The following is a 26365-nucleotide window of genomic DNA, read 5'->3' as shown; positions in this document are numbered from 1 at the left end:
ACACCCCTATGCAGAAGCGGCGATTCCTTGTGAACAAGATCGGATCTAAGGTCCTCGGCACTCTTTGCATCGCTATCGGCGCGTTCGACGCCGAGTTATCGAGTCGCAAAGTCCTGCCCCTTGCATGAAAATCGGTGTTTGTTCTCTGATCTTCCTTTTCCAGCCGGGCGTGGAGGTCACTTAACGCGAAAAAAAAATGGGCTCCACGATATTATATGCACATAATTCTGAGCAAGATACACGCTGAGTAGAGTAGGAGTCACGATTCAACAGGAAAAAAGGAGGCTTATGAGACGGAAAAGTTCCCGGACATCGCCTAGGTATGGAATGATCCCTGAGTTAGGTAACTGTTGCCTGCAGAGACGTTTAGCTTGGAGAATCGATTCCCAACGACGTAAAAAGAAAAACAGCAATAGAGGGCAGATGGATCCAATGACTCCCGAACTATCTAAATGGAAAAGCAGAGTCGCGGTCGACTGCCCGAGTCAAGTTCTCAAATCTTTACGCGACTCCTCAGGCGGACTTTTTGGATGACGAGACTCGGGAAGTTGTAGTTCAACATGGGTGAGCGTCAACGGCCAATGATCTCCGGAGGTGAGCGAAGTACAGGAGACAATTCAATACCAAGAAGAGACCTCTTTAATATAATAAGCAATGAAGTTACAATCAGTCTCAGATCTGTAAGAGTTTTTAAATAAGCGAGCTTAGAGACTGGGAACACTTCGAAAATAAATCGAAAATCAGCTTCAGGCGCATCGACAAGAACGCTTCCTCGATATTTCGATACAGAGGGAGGTGGTTGCCGCGCATACTCCGATCGCGAACAATACGAAACATCCCTGGACATCTAGGACCGAAAGAGCTGTGGTTTCCAATGAGGCGCGGGAGCGCAACCTGCATTTCTCGTACTCATCCATTGACCAGATCATGGTTTTGCGGTAGAGGAACGCTTCCAGAGACACGAGAATCCTTTGAAGGAGATCGAATTGACAAATACTAATTCGTTGGTCGGCAAATGATCAATCAGAATAAATCGAGACCCGCTGTGTCAAACAGCTCGACTTATTTCGTGATGACTTACGCTCTGTTGATGATTTCCCGAGTTGCGCTAGGAAGGCGACGCGAGACGAACAAAGAGCCCAGCATTAAGCCGGCACTCTCCGTGCTCAGCATGACGTTCGGACATCTGCCTGAGGATTCCCGTTTCTTAATCACCACAGACTTGCATATGTCTGGACTGCCGACAATAACGCGTGTCTTCGCTTCGATTTCATCGACCATCACGGAAACCTCTGAGCTCAATTTGAATATCCCTCGGACGGGAATGTGCCTCCCGCTTAGCTTCCGGAAGAGGGCGTTGTGAGGATCCTGTCATAATTAGGAGCACGAATATGAAGAGCTATGGGACACTAAGTCTCCGACCTAGATGAAGGAAAACACCAAGGAATTGACGTCAGAATGCATTCGCGTCAGGATTCGCGACTCACTAGAAAAATTTGTGAGAAAATTGTCCCTTTCTCGCTGTAGATCCGAACTTTCGGGAATCGAAGCACGTCCGCATAGCTGTTGACGAAATCTTCATTTCTTTTGATGGTCATCGAAGACGTGAGAGCGCTGCTCAGAAAAGTCATGAGGATCAAGGAGAAGGCAATGAGGAATCCAATCAGACACATTCTGAACCAACTCGCGTCTTGAAGAGGAGCATCTGGAACGATGGTGACGTTTTCCTATCAGAGGAGGGGCAGCCTATTCCAAAAATTCGATCTTCCTAAGTTCTACCTGAATCCTTGGAGTCATCTCGGCGATCGCTCGGAAAATCGCTTCTACCACAGACTTACCTTGCGGGAAAAAGCGGGTGAACAAATCCCACGCGTATTCGGACAAGGCCGTGGGAGCTCCTTCCTCCCACGGAGTCAGATATCTTGGATCGATAAGCTCAATCGGGAAAAGAAGAATGACAAAGAAAACAAAGTCTAAAAGTCAAGAGGAAGTCGTCATACCTGTCCATAATCCAGCAGATCAGTGACAGCAACAAGAAACTTAGCAGGACCGATAGCCAGACCTCCGCAGTGAACGCAGACGCGAAGTTGAACGGATCCACAACCTGGTCGTCGCGGAAGAAACTGTATCAGCACTAATCCTTTACGACAGGATGAATTAACTCGGAAGAATTTCGGGAGGGATACGTATCATAGAGTGGACCTTCCGGGGAGACCAGCCGAGAAGCGTATACGAGGTGACTTCGAATATTGAAGGGTCTGCTAAAATGAACCGTTCTTCGTTCATGATCGCGGGGCTCACGAGCAAATCCACTTCCTGGGAAGGGAAGCTGTCAGAGTCCATAAGTATCCACGCAAGTCCATATGCAGCCACCGAAGTTTGTTTGGGCACGTTGGTCCACATGAGTGAACTGTATGTTCTGGCGTGACAAGTACGTCTCTCTCGAATTTTCCCATGATTCCGACGAAGGATCCGTTCTTGAGGCGATGGCCATGTTGCACATCTTCGATCGACACCACCGATAAGCTGCGAGTAATCATTCGACAAGTTCGTCTGTAGGTCACAAGGGAAAATAGCAGACACTTGAAAGCCGGCTTCTCGGATCGACATGCATGGAGACTCACCTATTACGAGTAAGTTTCTGTATAGCCTCAGCGATTTGGGAGAAAGGACCTCTTATTTCAATTTCATCTCCAAGTCGTCTCATGTTGATGTAGGGTTCGACCTACGGAGTTCGGTCACTCTTCAATACTGAATTGCACCTGGGAAGCAGTGCTATCTCCTCTGCGGAACTGAAATAAATCCGTTCAGTCTTCCCACCTGAACCATCGCTACGCGAAGATGAGGCATCGTAGAATTGAAAACAGCCTGGTAGGGTAAATACACGGGCTTCATTATACGCGAGAGTCCACACTCAAGGCTCTAAAGCATCCGAATACGAATTGTCTCTCGAATATTCGAATCCAGAATCCTTGGTCGCTTTATCGGCGAACACGGCCGCACGATACAATTGAACACGAACAGCTTGAGTCGGATTCATCCGATGCGATCGTAAGTCGACTTGTACAGATTCCGGGCGAGCCCTTCCATCGTATATCAGGGGAGAAACTGTCATTTAGTGGACTGATAATCCGCCCCCCGCCCCATGTTTCGCTCCAGGTCGATCGTCAAGATCGGGCGCTTCGAAATGATAGCAGATGATATGGAGAATCCTTTCTTGTTCGATACCTTGCGTCTCCTGAGTTCTGTCAGGGAGAGCTGTTGTCATTTGTGGTGTTGTGGTCGGAACACCTCCCTCGAGGACCTCGGTACCAGGAACACTTGAGGGAACTTTGTCTCGGGGAGAGAGGAGTCCCGCAAAGCTTGATATGAGCGGGAATGTCGGATAGATCGGCGAGGGACTCAGATATCATTGGAGATCGAGGGCTCGTCGAAACATTAGCTTACTAAGACAGAAAACAGCCTCAGAAGTCATCAGTCATCAGCCATGATCGTTCTGGAACTATTTTTACGCTCAAATCGGTGGAGTCTATTTAGATGACAGTGCGACAAGCTCCGCGATAGAATAGCACGGCGAAACAGAGAAACTCGATGAGATTCCGACTGCAGTTGATCAATTAGTGACCGGAGGTATCTTCGCCGAGCAGCGAATCGAAAAATAAATGCATCCCTCTGAAATCGTCCAGGATCAATTCGGGGGCTTCCCTATCAGAGGGTTTAAACAGAAGCCCGGTCATGAAACATTCCCGTCTCACGTGCTCTTAATGGAGTGATCTCCCCGTGATCGCGGTACCATACGAATGGATTCACTTATGGAGGGCGCGAAAAGAATCTATGTGTAAAAGATCCCGGCAGGCATTTGGAATAGATACTTAGCTATAGGTACCTCCGATCCTCGATCCTTGCTCCGTGTTCCCGACGCTGTATCATTCGCACCAACGGTGCAGGAAGACTCGGCCAGACTTACTTGGGTTTAATTCAGAGCAGGAAGCAATTGAGCCCGAACTTACTCGGCGAAACGTAAAAAAGGGTCAGAACAAGCTTGACGAAGGACTGCGTAATCGAGGAGCGATCGCCGGTCACTCCAAGCGATAGAAGAGAGAACGTGAGGAGCGTCGTCCACCGCCATTCCTGCACTCTGTCGAGCGGCATAAAGTTCTTCATATCGAGGATTGTTGTCCGGAGTAAAAGGAGATACCTTCAGAGGCGACCACGTGAGAAGAGTACTATACGAGCTGACATCGAATGTCGACGGCTCTGCGATGGTGAAGCGTTCCTCGTTGATGATCGCCGGACCCACGAACAGATACACTTCCTAAGGAGAATTGCAAGAGCCGAGATGGGAGGCAGTGAAGGGAACCTTCGCGAGTTCGTCGTTCAGAACTCACTCCCTCCACAAGCTTCCCCATGACTGCGAAAAATGATCCGTTCTCTTGACGATGACCGTGAGGCATATCCGCGATCGAAACTACCGATAATCTGGAAATAATGCACCACTGAAAAATTGGTAATCGAGATCTCGGCTCATGCGTTAGCCTAGGAGAAACTTACTCCCGACCAGTTAGTGACCAGATGGTCTCCGCGATCTGTGAGAACGGACCTCCAAGCTCGACCTGATGCCCCACACTATTTCTGTCGATGTAGGGCTCACCCGGCGGAATTGAATGCTCAAGCTGATGTAAATTTCTATATCAATTTCGCGAACATAAAGCCCTGGACGGAAAATACACGGGCTTCATGATTCACGGCTGGGCATTTCGAGTGTTGGGCTCGATTCTCTTCGAATTCGGCGAAAGGCCTCCCTCGATCGTTTTGAGGGCGGTATTGAACGACTTTCATGCTCTGATGAACGGCTTGGTAGGCAAGCCATGGAGGGCTCTCGGTCGAGTTCCGATAGGCTTATCGGCTCGGATCCGGTGTACAGCTGTAGGCATCGGGAGCAACCCTGGCTTCTCAATGAACTTATCGTCAAACAGATCGTCTGGTCCTAAAGTTTCGTTCAAGGCCAGCGCTTTAAGAATTCATCGTTGGAATCATCGAATCCGCCAGCTCAGCAGCGGTCCGATAAGCATTGAACCTGTCGATCGCTTGTGTTTGCCCAGCCGCCCAGGGGAGCATGAGTAACCCCCTCGAGTCACCCCGGGAATATCCCCGCTCCTCGGTCAGTCGCTCTCGATGATTCGCAATTAGGAGGCTAAACGAAGTCGTCTCTGAACACCGACTCCAATTCAGAAAAATCGGTGCGCATCTTTCTCCGATTAATATGGCGGCTGGAAGTTCGCGTCGACTCTCTTCCTTCCCTCGAGGGAGACGCTGTGACCTGTGACTTGCGAAAGACGACAGACCATAGCCAGACGTGACACGTCATTGATCAGATGTAAGGGTTGTTTACCATTCCGCGCAGGCAATGCGGAGGAACGCCCCAATTATGAGGGGACCGCCGCATAATAGCCGGTACCTACTCCGATGGAGTTCATGTATCAAGCTATGCTCGATCATTTCCGACTTTCCCATGGGATCGAGCTCGCCGAGGTTCGAGGTGAGCGGTCCAAGCCCTCCGGAGACGCGGAGATTTGGGATGTGCGAATCAATCCTTCCTGGTCGAGAGCACGGAGAAGGATTTCCAGAAGTTTATCTTTGACGTGGAGTCGATCACTGAATCATCCTCGACTCTGCCCCGATTCGATATTTCGTGCCCTCTGTCTGAGCGAATCTCACTTATTCGTAAAGAAATAAATGAAAAAAGAAACACCCACTACCAGTCACGGGTAGTGCAGGGTTTCCTAAATGAGAGCGTTTATTTCGGCAAGCGCGTAATGGGGAGCTCCGATTCTTTCCCCACGCAGTCGTCGAGCAGATAAGTGTCTTTTTGTTTCTAGCCTCAAGTTGGTGCTCGTTCTCCGATCCGAGAGCTTCGGAGAGTTTGGGGTGTCGAGTCGAATCAGCCGGATGACCACAGGTCGCTTGAGGGCACTCCCATTCCGGATACAGCTTGAATGCCTTCCCCGCTCTGTAGACAAACCTTTCTTCGAAAATTCTGCGAACTTCCCTGCAATTCAGTTCGAATCATCTCGCTTGCATATGGAACGCGCACGTAAGAATGTTGCTCTCCCTCTCGCCTGATCGATATGTCCTCAGACTGAGTGTGGGAGCCAATGTTTTGTCTCTCTGGAGACACAGGGCTGTGTTCGACCCTTCCTTCGGGAAGAATTCGTTTCGCTGTTTCCAGCATGTTTGCTTGACTCGAACTGGTGAGCTGATCACCATACGAACATGGTGAGGGGCTAACTACGACGATCTGGTTTCTCTGTGACTGGTTGGGGTTCCCTACCTCTTCGGAAATCTGATCCACAGAATCAAATGAAACGCTCAGACTGGATTCATTCCAATCCTGGCCAGCACATGGTCCTCGCAACCCAATTGGGAGAACAAAACTATCTTGCGTCGACTGCCAAAAATTGGAATTTCGCTCCGAAACCGTTCGCCAAGATCAATTCTTTTCGTGGATGGGGAACGAACTTTGACTTCTGGACTTTGATAGCCGAGTCGTTTCTCTTGACCGTTTCAATCCCGAAGAGTTCCCGCGGCTTTTTTCCGAGTCCATCCCCTCGGGCTGGGTTACTAGCGCAGGGTCTCGCTTCCTAGACATTCACCTACATCCGATGCTCTATTCCCAGGCTGGACAATCATACGATGTGAGCAGTAAAGGACGGGAAAACAGCACCTCGATCGCAGAGGGACCTCAGCCAGCAAGAGTGCGCTTCCGACTTCATTCCATCGAGGTTCGTCATCGACCTCAAAATTCTCAAACTACGAGAAGACCTGAGAACGAGTCTGACGATTCTGGAGCATCTGGCTCCCACACAACTTTCGTCGAAGAAAACACCACATTGATTCCATTCGTGATCCGTCTCAGGTGCTCTTCGATTCACAGGGACTCCTCAAGAGAGGTAAATACACGGTTTATGTGATGCCGAGCTCCAGATCGGAGTCGATTCAAGAATTCCTCATCGAGGTGGAAGGACGTGGTGCCCAGGATCTTGACCGGGAGTACCTCTTCAATTTCGACGAGGGTGTACGCTTGGGACTTCATCACTCGACGGAGAAGGCTCACGAGCGGCTCCGGATCGCTGGCGAAGCACCGATCCGATACATATCGCCAGAGGTACGAGAGCCTTGACCCATTTGCCTGCTTCAGGGACCGACTTTCTTCGTTCGGTGCTGCACCCACCCAAATGTTCTTCATCATCTCTGATGGACGCGTGTCTTCTCACGCAGATTTGTCTGAGACCGCAGGAGTATACGAGAACGAGATATTGCGTGAGGTTCGAAGACAAGAGCGACACTGTCACCTGCCTCTACGTGGAATGGTGGCTGCTCGACGAGGGACAGCACCAGGTCACCGAAGCAATTCTTTCTTATTCGAAGGGGCGGATGTCGATAAAGTACGAGTCGATAGGAGGCCGGAAAGCAATCGATCCATGATGGAGTATGACTCTTCTGAACGAATATCAAATATCTGCGGGGTTCCGTGGGAATCGAGGCATAAACAAATACCGTTAAAGGGGACCTTGAAGTGATGCTCCGATGCTCTCATCGGAGCAATAATCACTAGAAAGATAAAAACATCTGTCCCCGGTGGTCGGGAGATGCGCTTTTTCGAGCTCCGATCGAGACGGCGTCGGCAAGGAAACATCCGGGGAATAGTGCGATAAAGATCCGTCGCGATCCAAAATCTGAGCAGTGTGGTTTCTGTCGCTTAATATCAGTTGCTGCCGATACATTTGACATCGATCCACCGACGCGCAAAGACGGCGATTTTGTCAAGTGCGGGGATGGAACACAAAAGAGGGCGCGAGCATTCTTCCATCGCGGGTTAAAATGAGTGTGCGATGCGATGCTTATCTCCCTCAGACCGCGTGTCCTACGGCTTCGGACTTGAGCCATATTGAGGGAGGGTGAGGCCTGCCTTAGAAGATGCGACGCATGAACATTAGCCTGTGCTTCAGATCCGGGAGCAGCTGATTAGAGGGAGAATTGATCCTCGCCTCGCCTTGGGTCGATCGTTGCCGCGCACCGATGTTTGCCAGGGCATCGGTCCTCGGCGAGCAGCTTCCCTAGTATTAGCGGAGCATGCATCGTGTTCAAAACGTGGTGATCGAGATGAACGGAGCCCTTTCCGGAACTACCCCATTTTGAAGTGAAGTCGATTGGGAGATGATGCTGCAGCGATCGATATCCTCGGAGTGGATTCAGTATCTCGCCGCCAGGAAATCCCGAGACAGCTCGCTCTAGGCGATACACCTGTGCATCGGAGAAACTCGAGAGCGCTGAATATCTGTCAACTCGTCGCGTCGGTTCGTCCGAGCTCTGGCTCTAGAGACTTCGAGACTCTGGCTCCGCAAAGCTCAAAGCTGTTGCTCTGGGAAGACCAGAGCTCTGGCTCCGAAATCGCTGCAGATCAGGAGGATCATATTCGTAGCACCCTCTCGCGGCTGGCCTGCGTACTTCATAAATCACGCGAAAACAGACACGTACGCATCGCCATCGCGGGAGAAATGTATTTGACTCAGCCCCTTGCCGCCTCGCTCGATAAGTCCTGCCTGATCTGTGAGATGGCCGTGTCAGCGAGACAACGTATAATAATATCAATAAACGGTCCGCTAATTCCGGAGTCGGGTCGTTGGGGTAGCGAAGGCTCCTTTACATGAGATCGTCAGCGTCCACAGGCACGCTGAAGTGAATTTCCCGGTGAGCCTTCTCACCCGGGAGGAGCTTCCAGGTCATCTTGGGGACAATCCTTCCAGAATCATTCGTAGTGGTCTCGGAAGTGAACTAGGCCAGGTGCGTTTTCGGAGAATCGCGTTAATTTTAATCGTGATGGTAGCATGAGGTGTGGTATATCTTCTCCCTACATCGTCCCCTCTGAAGCCGTACTCCCATTTCAATCTACATAGTTCCCGCCAGGTATATACGTATCAATTGACCGATAGCGTCAATCGCTCTTACAATCAATGGTTTCGGACGCTCTTGAGATTCTCATTCTCACGACGCTGTCGCTCCTCCCTCGAGATCCGTGCCTGCTCGGGATCTACTTCTCCTTGCGCTTCTGAGTCGATCCCCGCAGTAGGGAGACGGATCCCCGACCAGCACTTTCGTTTTAAGGGGCGGATCTAGCTTTTTTCATATTTTCAGGCAAGTCATATTCTCCGGGGGAAAAAAGCCGAAAATGATGACGCGCCACCTCGCGGCCCATGCTTTTGTATAGGGATCGAAGATCCTGGGGGGAGGTTGGCATGGCCCCTGTCCCCCCCCCTGGATCCGCCACTGCTCGTTTTAGAAGGCTCTGAAGTCGAACTGCTCGGGCACGAGATTCCCCGCTCGGGAAGCGGTAGAGAAAGCGAAACCTCGGCTAGCATGTGAGCCATCATCCCGGAGCCGCGTCGCCTCATTGCGCGTGATTCGTCTCAGTAGACGCCTAAGATCCTGTCTAATCGTAGAGACAAGCTTAGGGAATATGCTATCGAGCCCGACGGAAAAGTTCTCTGCAGGAAAGCTGCAGTGAAGACCGATTCCGCTGATGGGCATGACACGACTGATGACCGACGTCAAGATGCGGCGCTCGACGACCGATTCTCTTTCCGAGCATGTCATCGCCCCGTAATCTCCATTTTCGACCCTCCGGAAATGCTCGGATTTCACAAAAAATCTTGATGAGGCTTCCGACTCTTCGAGGATCAATTCACGGCCGGTCTAGATGATGGAGCTGAGCGAGCAGATATCACAACGAAGTCTGTGTCAACGACAAGGAATTTTCGAGAACATATTGGTACATGATGAGTTTTATTCTTGATCAGTTTTTCCGATTCCGTCGCGGTGATGTGGCTCGTCGAAATCAACTCATCGTCTGACCTTGTTGGATTTGAGCGGGACACAGGACGGGATGTATGGCGTGGAGACATCTCGAACGAATTTATATCCGATCTCTGGTGATTCGTTTCGAGCTCAATGACTAATGCTTCAGCAGGAGCAATGCAACGTCATCGTGACTCGACATGACCAGCTCCTCCCAATCCTCCCGTTAAATTCGACGGCCACATCGATCTTTCAATCATTCGATCCGCCGGCATCGATGCTTGGCGAGTTCTAGCGAAAGACTGATGCCCGCCACAGAAACGCCGATTCCAAGCAGCACAAAACAGCCTTGAAGATCGAGGATGGTGAGCGCTTTCGTGTCTTCAGATATACTCGTGAGGGTTTCGAACTTGCACCTCTCGTAATCCTCCACTGCCCACGCCAAATTTTTGTGGTAGAGATTCGCCTGCAGGGAAGTCCAAACTCTGTCGGGAATGGAGTAACCCTTATTAGTTCCGCAACGTGAGAGTAATCTCCGAAGCTTGTTGCTCGGACGGAACAACTTATTTCCCGGAGATTTAGGGCGCAGACTCACGCTTTATTGATGAGTTCACGAGTCTGATGGGGGAGTTTCCGTGATATGAATATAGACACCATCATCGTGCCGGCGCTCTCGGTCGACAGAATAACTCTCGGACACCTCCCCGAGGTCATCTTCTTCTTGATAGCCATACCGAAAGCCATTTCTGGACTACCGAGTATTACACGTTTTTTGGCTTCGACCTCGGAGACCATTCGCATGACTTGCGAATTGAGCGTGAATAGACCACGAACCGGTATGAGCCTGCTGTTCAGCTTGCGGAACAGTTCGTTGTGAGGTTCCTGTTAGAGAAAGAGTACATGCATTTGCTTTTGGTATTGCGTAAAAGTTTCTCTGTCGGGCAGGACGCTCAATTCTGACGAGAGATGTCTGGAACTCGCTATTACAGTGAAAATTTGCGTCAAGACTGTTCCTTCCTCGCTGTACAGTCGAACTTCCGGAAAACGAAGGATGTCAGCGTAGCTATTCACGAAATCCTCGTCGTTCTTGATGGTCATCGAAGAAGTTAGGGCGCTGCTCAGGAAAGTCATGAAAATGACGGAGAAAGCGAAGAGAAAGCTGACTGAGCATATTCTGAACCAGTTCGACTGTTTCGGGGGAGCATCTGAGGAACAAAGCCCCGAGATCAGAAGTCTACTCATCAACATGGGGGCAACCTCCGATCATTCGATTTCGGAGGGAGGCTCGCAGAAGCTACAACCTTGTGGGAAGAAACGCGAAAACGTGTCCCAGACGTATTCCGACAAAGAGAGCGGTTCGCCTGCAAGCCACGGGGTCAGAAACCTTCGAACGAGAGAAATAGCAGCCGCTCAGATGAAGGTTGAGAGAAATCCTATGTTGTCGAAACCGACGGGTATCCTGTAGAAGAACCTCTACCTATACCTCAACAGATCATCGACGAAGATCGCGATCGAGTGAACGAGAAAGCGGGCATACCGATCAATGGTCCAGCAGCACAGCGCGAACAATGAGAAGCTCAGTAAAACCGCGAGCCACACCTCCATTGTGAAGCTGGACGCAAAGTTGAAGGGATCTACGACCTGCAGGACCCATTGGGTGAAAATGGGGAGTCAGTGGGGGAAATACATGTAGTATTCGATGCTTTCAAGGGATGCGGTATGGAAATCTTGAGGGAATCGTTCGAGTTGTTGCTGATGATGTCATAACCTTTGAAGGTGACCATGTCAGGAGGCGGAAGGTGGTGATGTCATAGGTGGCTCCCTCCACCAAGGATAAACGTTCTTCACTCATGATGGATGGACTGATGAAAAGGTCGATCTCCTGCGAGGCTTGTCGCTCATGAAGGTCGACGGATGGATTGGACATCTGACATTGGTGGGATGGATACTCAACGAATACTCACCCCTCTTTCGAACATCCCCATAATTCCGCTGAACGACCCGTTTTCCAAACGAGAACCGTGTTGCATGTCTTTTATGGACACGACCGAGAATCTGGAGGAAAAATATTACCGCTCGCGAGAGAAACTTCGGACTGCATCGCTAACAGCGACTGAGTTTCGAGCTGGACACAGAATTAAGTCCCGCTCCTCGTATACAATAAGCTTGTGGTGAGATGTGCGGTAAAGAACTCACCTGTGGCCTGATAGAGCATGGATGGCTGCGCCGACCTGAGAGATTGGACCCCATGCGGCGACCTTGTCGCCGACCATCTTCTTGTACAAGAAGGGCTCCAACTGGGAATCGGATTTTGTAAGAATATTTCGCGAGAACGTTAAATCATGCTCACTGACTGTTGACCCGAACAACGTTTGATGAGTGTTGACTCGGGCTGGCTCTATGAAAGCCGATTCTAGTGACTCTAGCGTACTTGAATCATTGCCACTCGGAGATACGGTGTAGAGGAATTGAAGCATGCTCTGTAGGGATAGAGCTCCGTCTTCATGTTGGATTAAGCTCGTCGGTCTCGGCAAGTGCTGCCGTAGAATTTTCACTGCTGCCTCGCGCAGAGTAGCCTCGGAAGTGTCTTTCCGAATGCCTCCTGCAGTTTCCAAATCGTGATCGAGGATCGCAATTCAGCCGCCTCCTTTTCGCGGCGAAATTCTAGAAGGTGTCGGATGCCTGTGACAAGGTCATTTGCATATCTAATCGCTAGATATCGCGTTCTGACAAATCGACGCGCTTCGACCATCAGCGGATAAAGGATCATTAAATTATAATTTCTTTTTACAGAGCTGAGGGAGCCGGATAATATGTATGTGGAGCTCTCGGCGGATCGTATCGTGAGGCGAGCGTCTCCACGAAGCGGCGATTCATTCCACAGCTCAAAATACCGAGTCAATCAATATTTCCCTCGGAACCCGACTCCGAAAACCAATTTGAGACTGAGCGATGGTCTCCGACATCGATCTGTTTGTGCCCTGACTCCTTAGCGATCAGCCTATCCATTTGTCTTGAGACTGATTGTGGGAGCCTTTGTTTCGCAGTCATGGGGCTGTTTTCAACCGCTCCCTCGGGAAGAATCCGTTCCGCTGCTCCCAGCATGTTCACTAGACTCGGAGCGATGAGCTGATCACCTGACGAACATGGTGAGGAGCTGAGCACGACGATCTGGTTTCTCACTGACTGAGGTTCCGACCCAGCCCCTTCGGAGGTCTGGTCTACAGAATCGAATGGAACGCTCAGACCGCATTCATTCCATTCCTCGCCAGCACGTGCTCCTCGTAACCCGATTGGAAGAACAATACTGTCTTCCGTCGACCGCCAAAAGTCGAGTATTTGATCCATAACCGTCAGCCGACATAAATCCACTCTTGATGATAGAGGTCTAGGTTCGATACCCGAGTCGTTTCTTCTCACCGTTCCGATGCCGAGATGTTCCCGCGGCTCTGTTCCGGGCCCATCTCGTCGGACTCAGTGACCAGCGCAGGGTCTTGGCAGATCGTCCGCTAATGTACAGGCTCTATGTATTCCCGGGCTGGGAAATCGGACGATGGGGGCAGCATAGAACGGGTATACAGCTCCTCGATCGCTGCGGGACCTCAGCCAGCACGAGAACGCTTCCGACTTCATTCAAGAAAACACTACATTGATTCCATTCGTGATCCGTCTCAGGTGCTCTCCAGTTCGCACGGACTTTTCAAGAGAGGTGAATACACGGTGTATGTGATGCCCAGCTCCAGATCGGACAGGGGGCCATGTCCCCCCCTTGGGACGCCGCTGCCTAGTGATAGCGGAGCATGCATCGTATCCAAAACGTCAGAAGGTCAGAGCTGGGGCTCTACGAACACCAGAGCTCTTGCTCCGATTCCGCTGCGGATCGGGAGAATTATATTTGTAGCACCTTCTCGCGGCTCAACTGCGTACTTCATGAATCACGTACGCATCGCCTTCGCGGGAGAAATGTATTCAATTTGGCTTTCACCTCCCTCGCGCGATGAGTCCTGCCCGAACTGTAAGAGTGCCGTGCCTGCGAGACAACGCCTAATATCAATAAAACGTCCACTCAATCCGGAGTCGGGTCGTTGGGGTGGCGAAGGCTATTTCACATGAGATCGTAAGGGTCCACAGGCGGTGATCCCCCGATTCCTCGATTTTTGATCCCCCAATTCCTAGATTCTCGATTCCCCGATTCTCGATTCCCCGATTCTCGATTCCCCGATTCTCGATTCCCCGATTCTCGATTCCCGATTCTCGATTCCCGATTCTCGATTCCCGATTCTCGATTCCCGATTCTCGATTCCCGATTCTCGATTCCCGATTCTCGATTCCCGATTCTCGATTCCCGATTCTCGATTCCCGATTCTCGATTCCCGATTCTCGATTCCCGATTCTCGATTCCCGATTCTCGATTCCCGATTCTCGATTCCCGATTCTCGATCCCCCGATTCTATTGGCCGCTGTTTGAGCGGGATCTTTGAGCCTCAAAAAATAATCACCGTAGCTATTCGGCGGTCGGCTCCTTACGGAGCCAAAAATGGTCATTCTACAGATGGGACGAGCTCCTTGGAAACTCAAAAAGAGATATGGGATTCTCAGAGAAAGACCCATCAAACTGGTAGATGAGCTAGATCCGATGTTTTGCTCATTGAGTACGTTCACCGAGCTGGTTTTAATTTCTTTTCGCAAGCATGAGAGACCAGCGCGGAGACTTCGCAACCTTGTATACGGAAAATGACACATCAGATAATTCAAAAACCATTGACAGGTGAAATTAATAAAACACCGTCGGACGAGGATGTCTCCAAAGGTCGGAGACACCCAAATCCCTAGCACGGATCGGGTTCATTTAACACAGAGCGACCGATCAGCGCATATCACTTCTGCGACGGTGATAATCTCTTTTGAGGCCGCTCAAAGACCCCGCTAAAACAGCGGCAAAGAGAATCGGGGAATCGAAAATCGGGTAATCGGGGTAGAACCCCACAGGCTAGTCGAAATGAATTCTCGGATGGGCCTTCTTGCCCGAGAGAAGGTTCGAGGTCTCCTCGGGCATAAACCTTCTAGACTGATTTTTCGTGTGGGGGGGTCTCGCGAGTGAACTCGCCCAGTGCCTCTCCTGTTACCTTGTCGAAGGGTCCCGTTCATCTCAATCGAGGTGGTAGTATGAGGTGTGGTATATCTTAGCCCTCTACCGCTCACCATGGAGCTGTACTTCCATTCCTATCTACGTAGTTCCCGCTAATTATATAAACCTCAACTGACCGATAGCGTTAATCGCTCTTAGACTCAGTGGTTCCGGACGCTCCTGAGATTTTCATTCTCTAGCCACTGTCACCCCTCCCACGAGATGTCCCGCTCGGGAAGCCGTAGAAGAGGCGAAACCTCAGCGAACATGCGAGCCATCAGCTCGAAGCCGCATCGCCACATTGCGCAGGATTCGTCTCAGTAGACGCCTGAGATGCTGTCCGATCGTAGATACAAGCTTAGGGAATAAGCTTTCGAGTCCGACGGCGAAATTATTTGCGGGAAAGCTGTAGGGAGAATAGGTTCCGACAGCGAGCATTAGACGAGCGATGACCGACGTCACGACGAGTCGCTCGGAGACCGATTCCCTTTTCGAGCGCATCGCCCCGTGGTTCCCGTTGTCCACCTTCGAGCAATGCTCGGATTCCGCACAAACTCTTGATGAGGCGTTCGATTCTTCTGGGATCAATTTACGGCCGGCCCAGATGATCGAGCTGAGCGAGCAGATATCACACAGAGGTCTAGGTCTACGACAATGAATTTTCGAGAATATACTGGTACATGAAGAGTTTTGTTCTTGATCACTCTTTCCGATTTCGTCGGGGCTATGCGATCGTCGCAATCTCCTAATCGTCAGACTTATTGGGTTTGAGCGGCAAACAGGAAGGAATGCTCGATCTCTGGTCATTCGTTATTCATTTCGAGCTCAACAATCAGTGCTACAGCAGGAGCAATGGAATGCCATCGTGATTCGACATGATCAGCTTCTTCCAATCCTCACATTCAAGTCGACGGCCGCCGGAATCGATACTTGACGACTTCTAGCGAAAAACTGATGCCCGCCACAGAGGCACCGATTCCATGCAGCACGAAACAGCCTTGCAGATCAAGGATCGTGAGTGCTTTCGTGTCGTCAGATATACTCGTGAGGGTTTCGGACTTGCACTTCTCGTAATCCTCCACTGCCCACGCCAAGTTTTTGTGGAAGAGATTCGCCTGCAGGGATGTCCAAACTCTGTCGGGAGTGGAGTGATCCTTATTAGTTCCCCAACGTAAGGATAATCCCCGAAGGTTGTGGCTCGGACGGAACAACTTATTTCCTAGGGATTTTGGGGCGCAGACTCACGCTTTATTGATGAGTTCACGAGTCTGATAAGGAAGTTTCCGTGATATGAATATAGACACCATCATCGAGCCGGCGCTCTCGGTCGACAGAATAACTTTCGGACACCTCCCCGAGGTCTTCTTCTTCTTGATAGCCATACTGAGAGCCATTTCCGGACTACCGATTATGACACGTTTTTTCGCTTCGACCTCGGAGACCATTCGCATGACTTGCGAATTGAGCGTGAATAGACCACGAACCGGTATGAGCCTGCTGTTCAGCTTGCGGAACAGTTCGTTGTGGGGTTTCTGTGAGAGAGAATACATGCATTTGCTTTTGGTATTGCGTGGAATTTTCTCCGTCGGGCGGGACGCTCAATTCTGACGAGAGATGTCTGGAACTCGCTATTACAGTGAAAATTTGCGTCAAGATTGTTCCTATCTCGCTGTACAGTCGAACTTCCGGAAAACGAAGGATATCAGCGAAGCTATTCACGAAATCCTCGTCGTTCTTGATGGTCATCGAGGAGGTCAGGGTGCTGCTCAAGAAAGTCATGAAAATGACAGAGAAAGCGAAAAGAAAGCTGACTGAGCACATCCTGAACCAGTTCGACTGTTTCGGGGGAGCATCTGAGGAACAAAGCCACGAGATCAGAAGTCAGCTCATCAACATGGGAGCAACCTCCGATCATTCGGTTCCCGAGGGAAGCTCGCAGAAGCTACAACCTTGCGGGAAGAAACGCGAAAATGTGTCCCAGACGTATTCCGACAAGGAGAGCGGTTCGCCTGCAAGCCACGGGGTCAGAAACCTTCGAACGAGAGAAATAGCAGCCGCTCAGATAAAAGTTAAGAGAAATCCTCAGTCCTCGAAACCGACGGGTATCCTGTAGAAGAACCTCTACCTATACCTCAACAGATCATCGACGAAGATCGCGATCGAGTGAACGAAAAAGCGGGCGTACCGATCAATGGTCCAGCAGCAAAGCGCGAACAATGAGAAGCTCAGCAAAACCGCGAGCCACGCCTCCACTGTGAAGCTGGACGCAAAGTTGAAGGGATCTACGACCTGCAGAACCAATTTGGTGAAAATGGGGAGTCAAAAGGGTAAATACATGTAGTATCCGATGCTTTCAAGGGATGCGGTATGCAAATCTAAAAAAAGTCGCTCGAGGCATTGCTGATGATGTCATAACCTTTGAAGGTGACCATGTCAGGAGACGGAAGGTGGTGATGTCATAGGTGGCTCCCTCCACCAGGGGAAAACGTTCTTCACTCATGATGGATGGACTGATGAAAAGGTCGATCTCCTGCGAGGCTTGTCGCTCATGAAGGTCGACGGATGGATTGGACATCTGACATTGGTGGGATGGATACTCAACAAATACTCACCCCTCTTTCGAACATCCCCATAATTCCGCTGAACGACCCGTTTTCCAAACGAGAACCGTGTTGCATGTCTTTTATGGACACGACCGAGAATCTGGAGGAAAAATATAATCGCTCGCGAGAGAAACTTCGGACTGCATCGCTAACAGCGACTGAGTTTCGCGCTGGACACAGAATCAAGTCCCGCTCCTCGTATACAATAAGCTTGTGGTGAGATGTGCGGTAAAGAACTCACCTGTGGCCTGATAGAGCATGGATGGCCGCGCCGACCTGAGAGGTTGGACCCCATACGGCGACTTTGTCGCCGACCATGTTTTTGTACACATATGGCTCCAACTGGGGATCGGATTTCGTAAGACTATTTCGCGAGAACCTTAAATCATGCTCACTGACTGTTGACCCGGGGAGCGATTGAGGAGTGTTGACTCAGGCTGGCTCTATGAAAGCCGAGTCTATTGATTCTAGCGTACTTGAATCATTGCCACTCGGAGATACGGTGTAGAGGAATTGAAGCTTGCTCGGTATGGATAGAGCTCCGTCTTCATGTTGGTTTAAGCTTTTCGTTCTCGGCGAGTGCTCCCGAAGCTTTCTACTGATGCCTCGCGCAAAGTAGCCTCGGGACTGCTTCTTCGAATGCCTAGTGCACTTTTTGAGTCGTGATCGCGCATCGTAATTAAGTGAGCCGCCTCCTTCTCGCGGCGAAATTCACAGAGGTGTCGGATGCCTGCGACAAAGTCATTTGCATATCTATCCGCTGGAGATCCCGTCTTGGCAAATCGATGCGTTCCGAGCATCAGCGGATAGAGGATCATCAAATTATAATTTCTTTTTTTCAGATGTGAGCAAGTCGAATAAGATGCATAGGAAGTTCTCTGCAGAGAATATCGTCAGGCGAGCGCCTCCACGACAAGGTGATCCAATCCACAGTTCAAAATACCGAGTCAATGAATATTTCCTCCGGAAGCCGAGTCCGGACAGTAATTTGAGGCTGAGCGATCGTGACTCCTGAGCAGTGCCGTGCGCCGTATCAAGGACGCGGCGCACGGCGCCATGGCTTCTATGGGACTGGCAATGCTCGGCGCGGCGCACAACTCTGCTCCTGAGCCCTCAGTCTTATCAGAAACATCACTTATCGCTACGTTTGACGGACGAGATGAGTTATGGTCATTAGTCATTATCGGGACGACCCTCATCAATGCAAACATTGACTGACACCTTTGATGATCAACGTGGAGCAAACTAGCCGATGGTTTGGCTAGAATCGTGTCACCATCTACCCGATAACCCGTTTATTATTCAAAAATAACCCGTTTGTCATCCAGATTGTTCTAGAATTCTCTCTATGGCGAACGTCCCCAACGCAACCGAGAGGCCTATCGACAAGAGGATGAAGGATCCTTGCAGATCAGGAATGGAGAGCCCCCTAGTGCTTCGCTTATCATCCACGTCCGGATTTCGGAGGCATTCTTCAACATCTCTCAGAGTCCATTTGACGTACTGTTGATGGAGAAATGCTTCCGTTGACGCTAAGACCCTGTAAGAGTTCCGCTCTTGATAGAAACCCAATTCCATTCTCGATACATCCTCTTCGAGTACGCGAACATTCGTGGAGTCGGCAGATCGATCACATCAGGGAAGGATGTCCCAAGTGAATTCGACCGGGTTCCAGGGAAGGCGACTTACCCTTTGTTGATCAGAGATCGCAGAGCTCTTGGTAACTTCCGAGATATCAGTATGGAACCACTCATGAGACCCGCATTCCCGGACGAGATCGTTACCCGCGGACATCTTCCCGATGCTTTCTTCTCTTTCAATATGAAAGACTTACAAATCGTCGGACTCCCGACGATCACTCCTCTCCTGGCTTCCGTCGCGACGACAGCCTGACGCGCTTTAGCTCTGTCCCTAAAGAGCCCGCGGACAGGACGCAGTCTACTGCTGAGTTTTCGATACAATTCGTTCTGAGGATGCTGGTGGCGAAAAATGTAAATCATTTGGGAGTTCGCGGAATAATATCTCCCATCTCGGATGGATCGCCGTCTTCTATCACAAACTCACTCCCATGGCTCACCGTGAAGATCTGCGTGAACCAAGATTGCCCCTCAGCGAAAATCTGAACCTCAGGAAAGCGAAGGATGTCGGCGTATTTTTTCACAGAATCCTCTTCTCCCTTGATTGTCATCGTTGACGTGAGAGCGCCACTCAAGGATGTCATGAGCAGGAGGGAGAAACCGATCCAGAACCCCATCTGGCACATTCTGAACCATCTCGCTTGCTGCGTCCCCGAGCCTGCAATTTAGGCGCCCAAATCAGCATTCCCATACGTCCGACCTGACGAGGATTTGGGGCTGGGTTTCGGAACGCTCCCGCTTACATTGAGGGAAGAAGTATGTGAAGAACTCCCAGATGTAGAAAGTCACCGGAAGTTTGGGTTCCGTCCTCCACGGCGTCAAGTACCTGGGGCGAGTGGACTGCTTTTGAATCGTTGCCGGATTTCGAGCAGCGTCCTTGAAAGGGAGTATCCAGTATCTGCAGAGAGCAGCTTGAAGCTCAATTTCCCGAGAATATACTACCTGTCCACAGTCCAACTGAAAATGACTAGCGAGACGAAACTGATGATGAGAACTGCCCAGACGTCAGCATCGAAAGCTAGCACGAAGTTGAAGGGATCTATCATCTGCGGGGTAAGGTGAGACTGCTGAGCGTGAAGTCGCCTTCCTTGTAGGAAGACAAATCTATCGGTTAAGAACTAGGGATCGGGGATCGGAGAGTGGAGCCCGACCTTTCGAGGAGACCACGTCAAGAGGTTGTACGTGGAGACGGAGACAGTCGAAGACTCCACTATTGGGAAACGGTCGTTGTTTTGCAAAGCGGGACCCATGAAGACATCGATTTCCTGATATTGGAATTCAGATTGTATGAAGCGATTAATGATCATTTCTACCTCGGGAGAGGGATCAATTCATGGAGAAATTCCGGGAATAATATTGAATGAAGTTCCTCACTCCTCTCTGGAACATTCCCATGATCCCAAGGAAAGTTCCGTTTTTGAGTTTGATCCCATGAGGAGCGTCTTCCACGGAGACGATAGATAATCTACAATCCAGAGAAAGATGCGCCTCACGATGTAATCCGAATGCACTCGTCGTAGAGTTTCCCGCTGGAGGGTCATGAGCAGAGGCGTAAACTGCGGAGAACGCGCCGCCGAAGGCCCCGCGATAATTTCGCCCGTCGCTCGGAGAATCAGTCTTCGCTTTCCGGGAGTGAGCCCTCCGAGGAACTCATGCTCTAATGGTTCTGACCGATTGAATCTGTGCCTCGCTAGATGGTGGCGCGCCCAGGGCACGTCTCCCCGCTGCCCCCCGTCTTCCCTATTCACGCCGCTCTTCATAAGGAACTGACCTGTGCTTAGTTATGGCCTGAATTGCGAAAGCTGCCTGCGAGAACGCGCCGTACACTTCCACAAAACCACGACCTCGCTTCTTGTTTATGAACGGATCGAGCTGAAAAAACGGACTGTTCCATTCCGACTGTTCCCATCGGGATATCTTAGGGATCTTATCTAACCCACCTGGACGATTGCGAGGCGCAGAAATTTCTCGGAAACGTTAAAGTGAGCTCTGAAGGGGAAAACCTCGAATTTGAGATGATCCATATCCGAAGCTCCTCTGGCCGAGAATGCTAACCACTTTCACCGGCAGAATGGTTCTGGAGCCGAAAGAAGAATGTCCTGAGTCGAATTCAGACGCGTGTCGTTCACCTCGGCCTCGTTCCCGATTCCCGCAGGAAAATTTGCGACCTCCGAATCATCACGGGGTCGGGATTCTAAAAGCTGAACTTGATCATTGGATCCGAATTGATGCTCGATATCTAGGACGGACTCACTGCAAATTCTGAGGAGATGTAAATGCACTCTAGAGATCCTCGGGGATTGATCGGGTGAGGCCTAGGCGGCAATTATCAGGTACGAGTGTGATCATTACCGAGATCGTCCTGCTGGTGAGTGAGTGGTTGTCTTCAGGGTCGTCCTCTAATCGTTCATTGCGAGGCGGTCCAGCCTTCATCGGTAAGGGACAGGTGACGTTTCGCATGGAATCGACTTAGTTCTTGTGGAATCCGATTACGTGAATCCTTGGGGCGCGAGAGTCTGGATAGGCTCAAGGAGCAGCCTGAATATGGATTCAGCCGATTGGGAAGATGGCAGGAGTGAGATATTCATCCAGAGCAATGTTTGACTTCGGGCCTCACTTATCCGGAGAGCACCACAGCTGCCCGCAGTCTCTGAGCTCCAACTTGAGGGGAACGGTGACGCACCGCTGCGACGCAAGAGAACACCTCACCGAATTTCGAAGATTTCAATCAGATGCCAGGCTAATCGAATCAGTCTCAGCACAGCCAGCCGTGGCGAGGACGGAGCGGGACGAAGTCCACACGGTCCGGCACTCCCTTCTTGTTCAGAGAGAACGAATCGAATAGTCATTCCCGTAGGGCCGATCCGGACATACCTATGTTCCGGGAAGTGTCAGGATTACGTTGCACCACGAAGCCATTGAGTGGAATGATCACACAGCCAATCGGAGGCCGAAACGATACATATTAATACTGGAAATGACTTCGCCCTCCCCGCAGATGAACAGGTGTACCTTCGGAGTTCGATTCCATCCGTTCTTGTGTTTACCTGGCTGTTTCGAAGTTTACATAGGTCGATCGGGATCACCTTTGATGATAAATTCGCAGCCCCAGTATTCCCGACACTCTTGCATTCGCCCCATTTCGGATCCGAGAATAGATTGAGCAAGACTTGTCCTACGAAGGGATAATAAGAGATACAATGTAGGATGAATAATGATTGGGACCCTAAATCATCGGTGACGCCGAATGAATGTACTCGCTGGCCAGGTTCCTCTGCGACCGGGGATCCACCGCTTTCCCGAGGGAGTCCGAGACTATTGCCTCCGTGAAATCAACGACCCTCTGCGTCTGCAGGTTCGACTCCGCAGCTCGCTAGAAGCTACTTCGGATCTTCCAATGAATAGTCAGGTCGATGCTTATCAGCTCCCCAACTTGTAACTTGTTGTAGATAGACGCCGATTTGAGATCCGGTATCGATTTGGTAATCCGTGGTGGAGTTGACAATCTTTCTCGACGGTTGACTCATCGAGACCGGAATCCGTACGTCTGAAAATACTCTCGAGCAGCGATTCCCGGTCCACAAAGCCCGGGCGGAACCGATGGACAGCCGTGGGGTCAGAGCAGCAATCGCATCATTCGAAAATACCCACCATGAAGAATACCGAATTGGATCTCCTGATCCTCGCTCGGAGCCGACGTCCTTCTTGGGCTACATGCTGGAGCCTGGCTCAACCGAAAACGCATGATGATAAAAAACGTATGTCGAAATATTTATATCCAGGCTTGGGTCTGCTCGAGGACGGAAAATCCCTGCCCACGCTCCCCAAGACCGAATACATGGTATTTGGTTGATCTCCCTGGCTACAAATAAACTCCCATGCTACGCGATCTCGTGAGCTGGGAGAGCTTCCTGCTCTTCAAGGCCGCTGAGTTCCGACGGCATCCCGTCAGGTCAGCTGCACCAGCAGGAGGAAACTAGGATGAGGAACTCTTCCTCAATCTGAGGACCGCTTAGGTCTTAATGTCAAGGTCGCGGAGCTATATTTCGGAATGATACTAGGTCGGGAAACGCTTTCGATGTGTCCGCCTCGTCCGCTCGATCAGCTCCATCGATGTGGTCGCGGAGCTCAGGCATCGATTCCTATCCCTTTGGTTCAGAAAGTAGCTGATTCCACCACATACGGCGTCTGGGTCACGAAGCCAAAAGTCTGACACCCAACCCCATCCCGCAGCCTAAAGCGGATAGGATCTTGCAATCCTGGAAAAGGTAATTCGATATCAGATATATTCCGAGGTTCGCAAGAGCTGAGCATGTGCACGCATTCGAGCAAAATGTTTAGCCTCCGCGCTATCGCGTGTTTGTTATGCTGAAGCAGACTGGTTGGATTCCATACCATGTGAGGGAAGACAGGCATCCACCACAGGTATTCTTAAGATTCGTTTGGTCTTTATATACAAGTACCGGCATACTGCTTCACCGACTCTCCATCAAGACCTAGACAGGGGATCGACGCAGCCCACGAATGCAAAACGGTCCCGATGCCGACTCTGAGACTCCTTTCAGGTGAATTTGTCTCAAGAGCGCTAGCGCTCGAGTGAAAGCCTCGAAAGCTCCGAAGACTTCGGGAAAGAGATTCGAAAAGTCATTGATTCGGTGAGCAGTCTAAACTCGAAACGGAGCAATGGAGGCAGACATCGCGAATGACCACGTCCTATTCGATCCGGAACAATTCGCTGAAGACTTCGTATCCAGAATCGCGAAGACGAACCGAAGTGTCAGGGATGTATTCTTTCTGAACACGCTGTTTCTATGGGAAAAGGGTCCGAGGGACAAAATCAATTACGATTCGACGCCCGACCCGGAAAAGCTGATTGCGCACCTGAAAACGATCTACCAAATTGAAGATGAAGCAGAAGATTTCTTGCGGGAGGAGAGTGTCACGCTTGAACGAATACATTTTGCATTTCCCACCGTAGCGTGCAAGGTGGCTGCAGTCGGGGCGGAGCAGAGAAAAGCAGCCTCGCAACTCATCAGAGTCATGGCCATGATCGAGTGTCCCGCATTCGCCAGGTATTGCTCCTCTCTCGTGAATATCGGGGAGAGGGAGGGCCTGCTTCTCGTGGACGCGCACTGTTGGGGTCAGTATATCGACGCGCGCAGAACGAGCTTCGGAATAGCGCCCCATCCGAACCGCATAAGAGAACGAGCTCTGAAGTGGAAAGCGAACTTCAGCCCAGCGGATCTTGCGGAAATTTTCGAGCAGAAGCTCTCGATATTCAAGGACATCGACGAGATGATGCTCGACGAGTCGAACATCAGCTTCGGCATTGCCGAAATCCGCCGCGTCTTACGCAGCGCAGTTTGCCTCCCGAATGTGGACTTCATCGTTGACCAAGCAGTCTATGAGGGATGCATCGCATTCAAGTTCGATGAGGAAGCTGATGAGACCTTCCTCGACATCTACGAGGTACTCTATTTCTCGGGGGCTCTGCTGAGCTACTTAACTGCCATCAGAGAACGACTGTGTCGAGACAATATGTCTCATAAGAGATTCACGGCGATGGAGAACATCCCAGAGCTATTCGCCATTCTTCGAGAAGCTGCACTCGCCGTTTCGAGCGCTACGCCTGAGCACATTGTGACATTGATGCGCGGTGCTGGCCTTCAAGTTACTTGGGGCAGTTTGATGCATGCGGCCCATAAGAAAGTTGGGCCAATAATCCGCAGTGTGCTGGGAGTCGAGGTTCCCCCGCATATGACGCGCCTGAACGTGGCGGAACTTGGACTCGAATACAGCTTCAGGGAGAGCACGATGTTCAGGGGCTGGTATCCTAATCTCATCAGAGAGTGGGCGCTGAATTGGCGGCATCTAGATAAGGATAGCGAAATTTAGGCTCCCCCAAGCCTAGCCGGTCGGAGATTTTCTTAAATCGAAAACATACATTTCGAAAAAATATATCGTATATAGAACTATATATTTATAGATTATACCACACCAGGCTGTCAGCGGGGGAGTCAGCGCGAAGCACCGCGAGCGGTATTTCGATCACAACTTGACGCAAAGATTCATACGTTGAGAATTAGCCAACGAAGTTTTAAATTTGACTCATCAAATAAACACGGAGACTTCCCGAAATCCACGAGCTTCCGAAGGTTTCCCACGGCTTCTCATTTTGGTGTCGAAGGCCTAGGTGCCCTGGGAAAATCAGGATAGAGTCATGTCCATGTCTACCATCACAAGATGCGGTCGCGACTGATGATTCTCATTACCGAGTTGTGAGTTTCTTGCCCGCTACTGTCGACGGATTCCCCAAGTCCCCTAAAGCCTGAAGCTCGCCTCGCTCAGTGAGCATTATCCGAAGCACATGTTGTGTTGTCATGGGGACGGAACCACTACAAATAGAGACCAGGAGTGGCAAAGATTTGTTTTGAATTTACAGTCTCGTTTTGTCAACTGAATTTTCCATGGATAGCGCCAGACACGGCCGAGACTTTGGCGTGATGTCGAGACATTGATCTCCAGCTTAAGGTGACAGTGCATAGTTGAGAGTCGACGAAAAACATTGTGGAACCCTGTTATGCTCCCATGGTAGCATCCATGATCCACTCAGACGGTGAGTACGATTTCATCTGTCGTGTAGAAAATTCCATCCTTGACACGCTGTGGATCTCTTCAAGGACGATCAGAGATAGATGTTTGAATCGCCTCCGCTCTATCTCGCAAGACTGTGCAGCTGACGGACACGGTCGACTCAAATAACGTCACGAGACCGGCTCTTAGGAGCAAATCACTGCTCGAGTGCGTGAGGCGACTCGGACGCAGACGGTGCGGGCCGTACTTGAAGTGAATCGCTGCCTTTGTTCCGGAATAACGGATGAAACAATAAGGTGTTACTCGCGCTCTACGCGATGACTTCCGACTCGCAATGTGTGTCGCCGAGCGCAACGGTGAGTCGCATACTCAACGGGAAACCTACAGGAGCTCACTCGGATAGTCCGCTATTCCGAATTCCTCTGAAGATCTTCCGCAGGCACTCCTGAGAAATCTGTCGACGTTCATTCGCGCGTTTAGCCGGGGGTGCGCGCGATTGAAACCCTTAATACATAAGGAAGGTGGCTTCCGGAGAAACCCTCGGTCTA

The 26365-nt window shown here is 50.6% G+C and overlaps 2 protein-coding genes across 2 annotated transcripts; both read right to left on the bottom strand.

Annotated features, from left to right (window-relative positions):
• Window positions 1–746: 746 nt before the first annotated feature.
• On the bottom strand, window positions 747–2895 carry LOC114828208 (uncharacterized). Its single transcript, XM_029111347.1, has 9 exons — window positions 2821–2895; window positions 2625–2725; window positions 2436–2526; window positions 2203–2316; window positions 2001–2104; window positions 1839–1921; window positions 1488–1705; window positions 1082–1368; window positions 747–969 (listed from the first exon to the last, which is right to left on the bottom strand). Exons 1-9 carry the CDS (start codon window positions 2893–2895, stop codon window positions 747–749), a joined length of 1296 nt encoding a protein of 431 aa, XP_028967180.1.
• Window positions 2896–18906: 16011 nt separating this feature from the next.
• Window positions 18907–21247, bottom strand: LOC100906306 (uncharacterized). Its single transcript, XM_003742910.1, has 9 exons — window positions 21164–21247; window positions 20995–21095; window positions 20598–20688; window positions 20375–20488; window positions 20166–20269; window positions 19967–20049; window positions 19664–19881; window positions 19276–19562; window positions 18907–19126 (listed from the first exon to the last, which is right to left on the bottom strand). The coding sequence occupies exons 1-9, from the start codon at window positions 21245–21247 to the stop codon at window positions 18907–18909; spliced, it is 1302 nt and encodes a 433-aa protein (XP_003742958.1).
• Window positions 21248–26365: the final 5118 nt, after the last annotated feature.

This window comes from Galendromus occidentalis, unplaced genomic scaffold (assembly GCF_000255335.2).
Source record: "Galendromus occidentalis unplaced genomic scaffold, Mocc_1.1 scf7180000077435, whole genome shotgun sequence".
Taxonomy (NCBI): Eukaryota; Metazoa; Arthropoda; class Arachnida; order Mesostigmata; family Phytoseiidae; genus Galendromus; species Galendromus occidentalis.
This window is presented reverse-complemented; position numbering and strand designations above follow the sequence as displayed.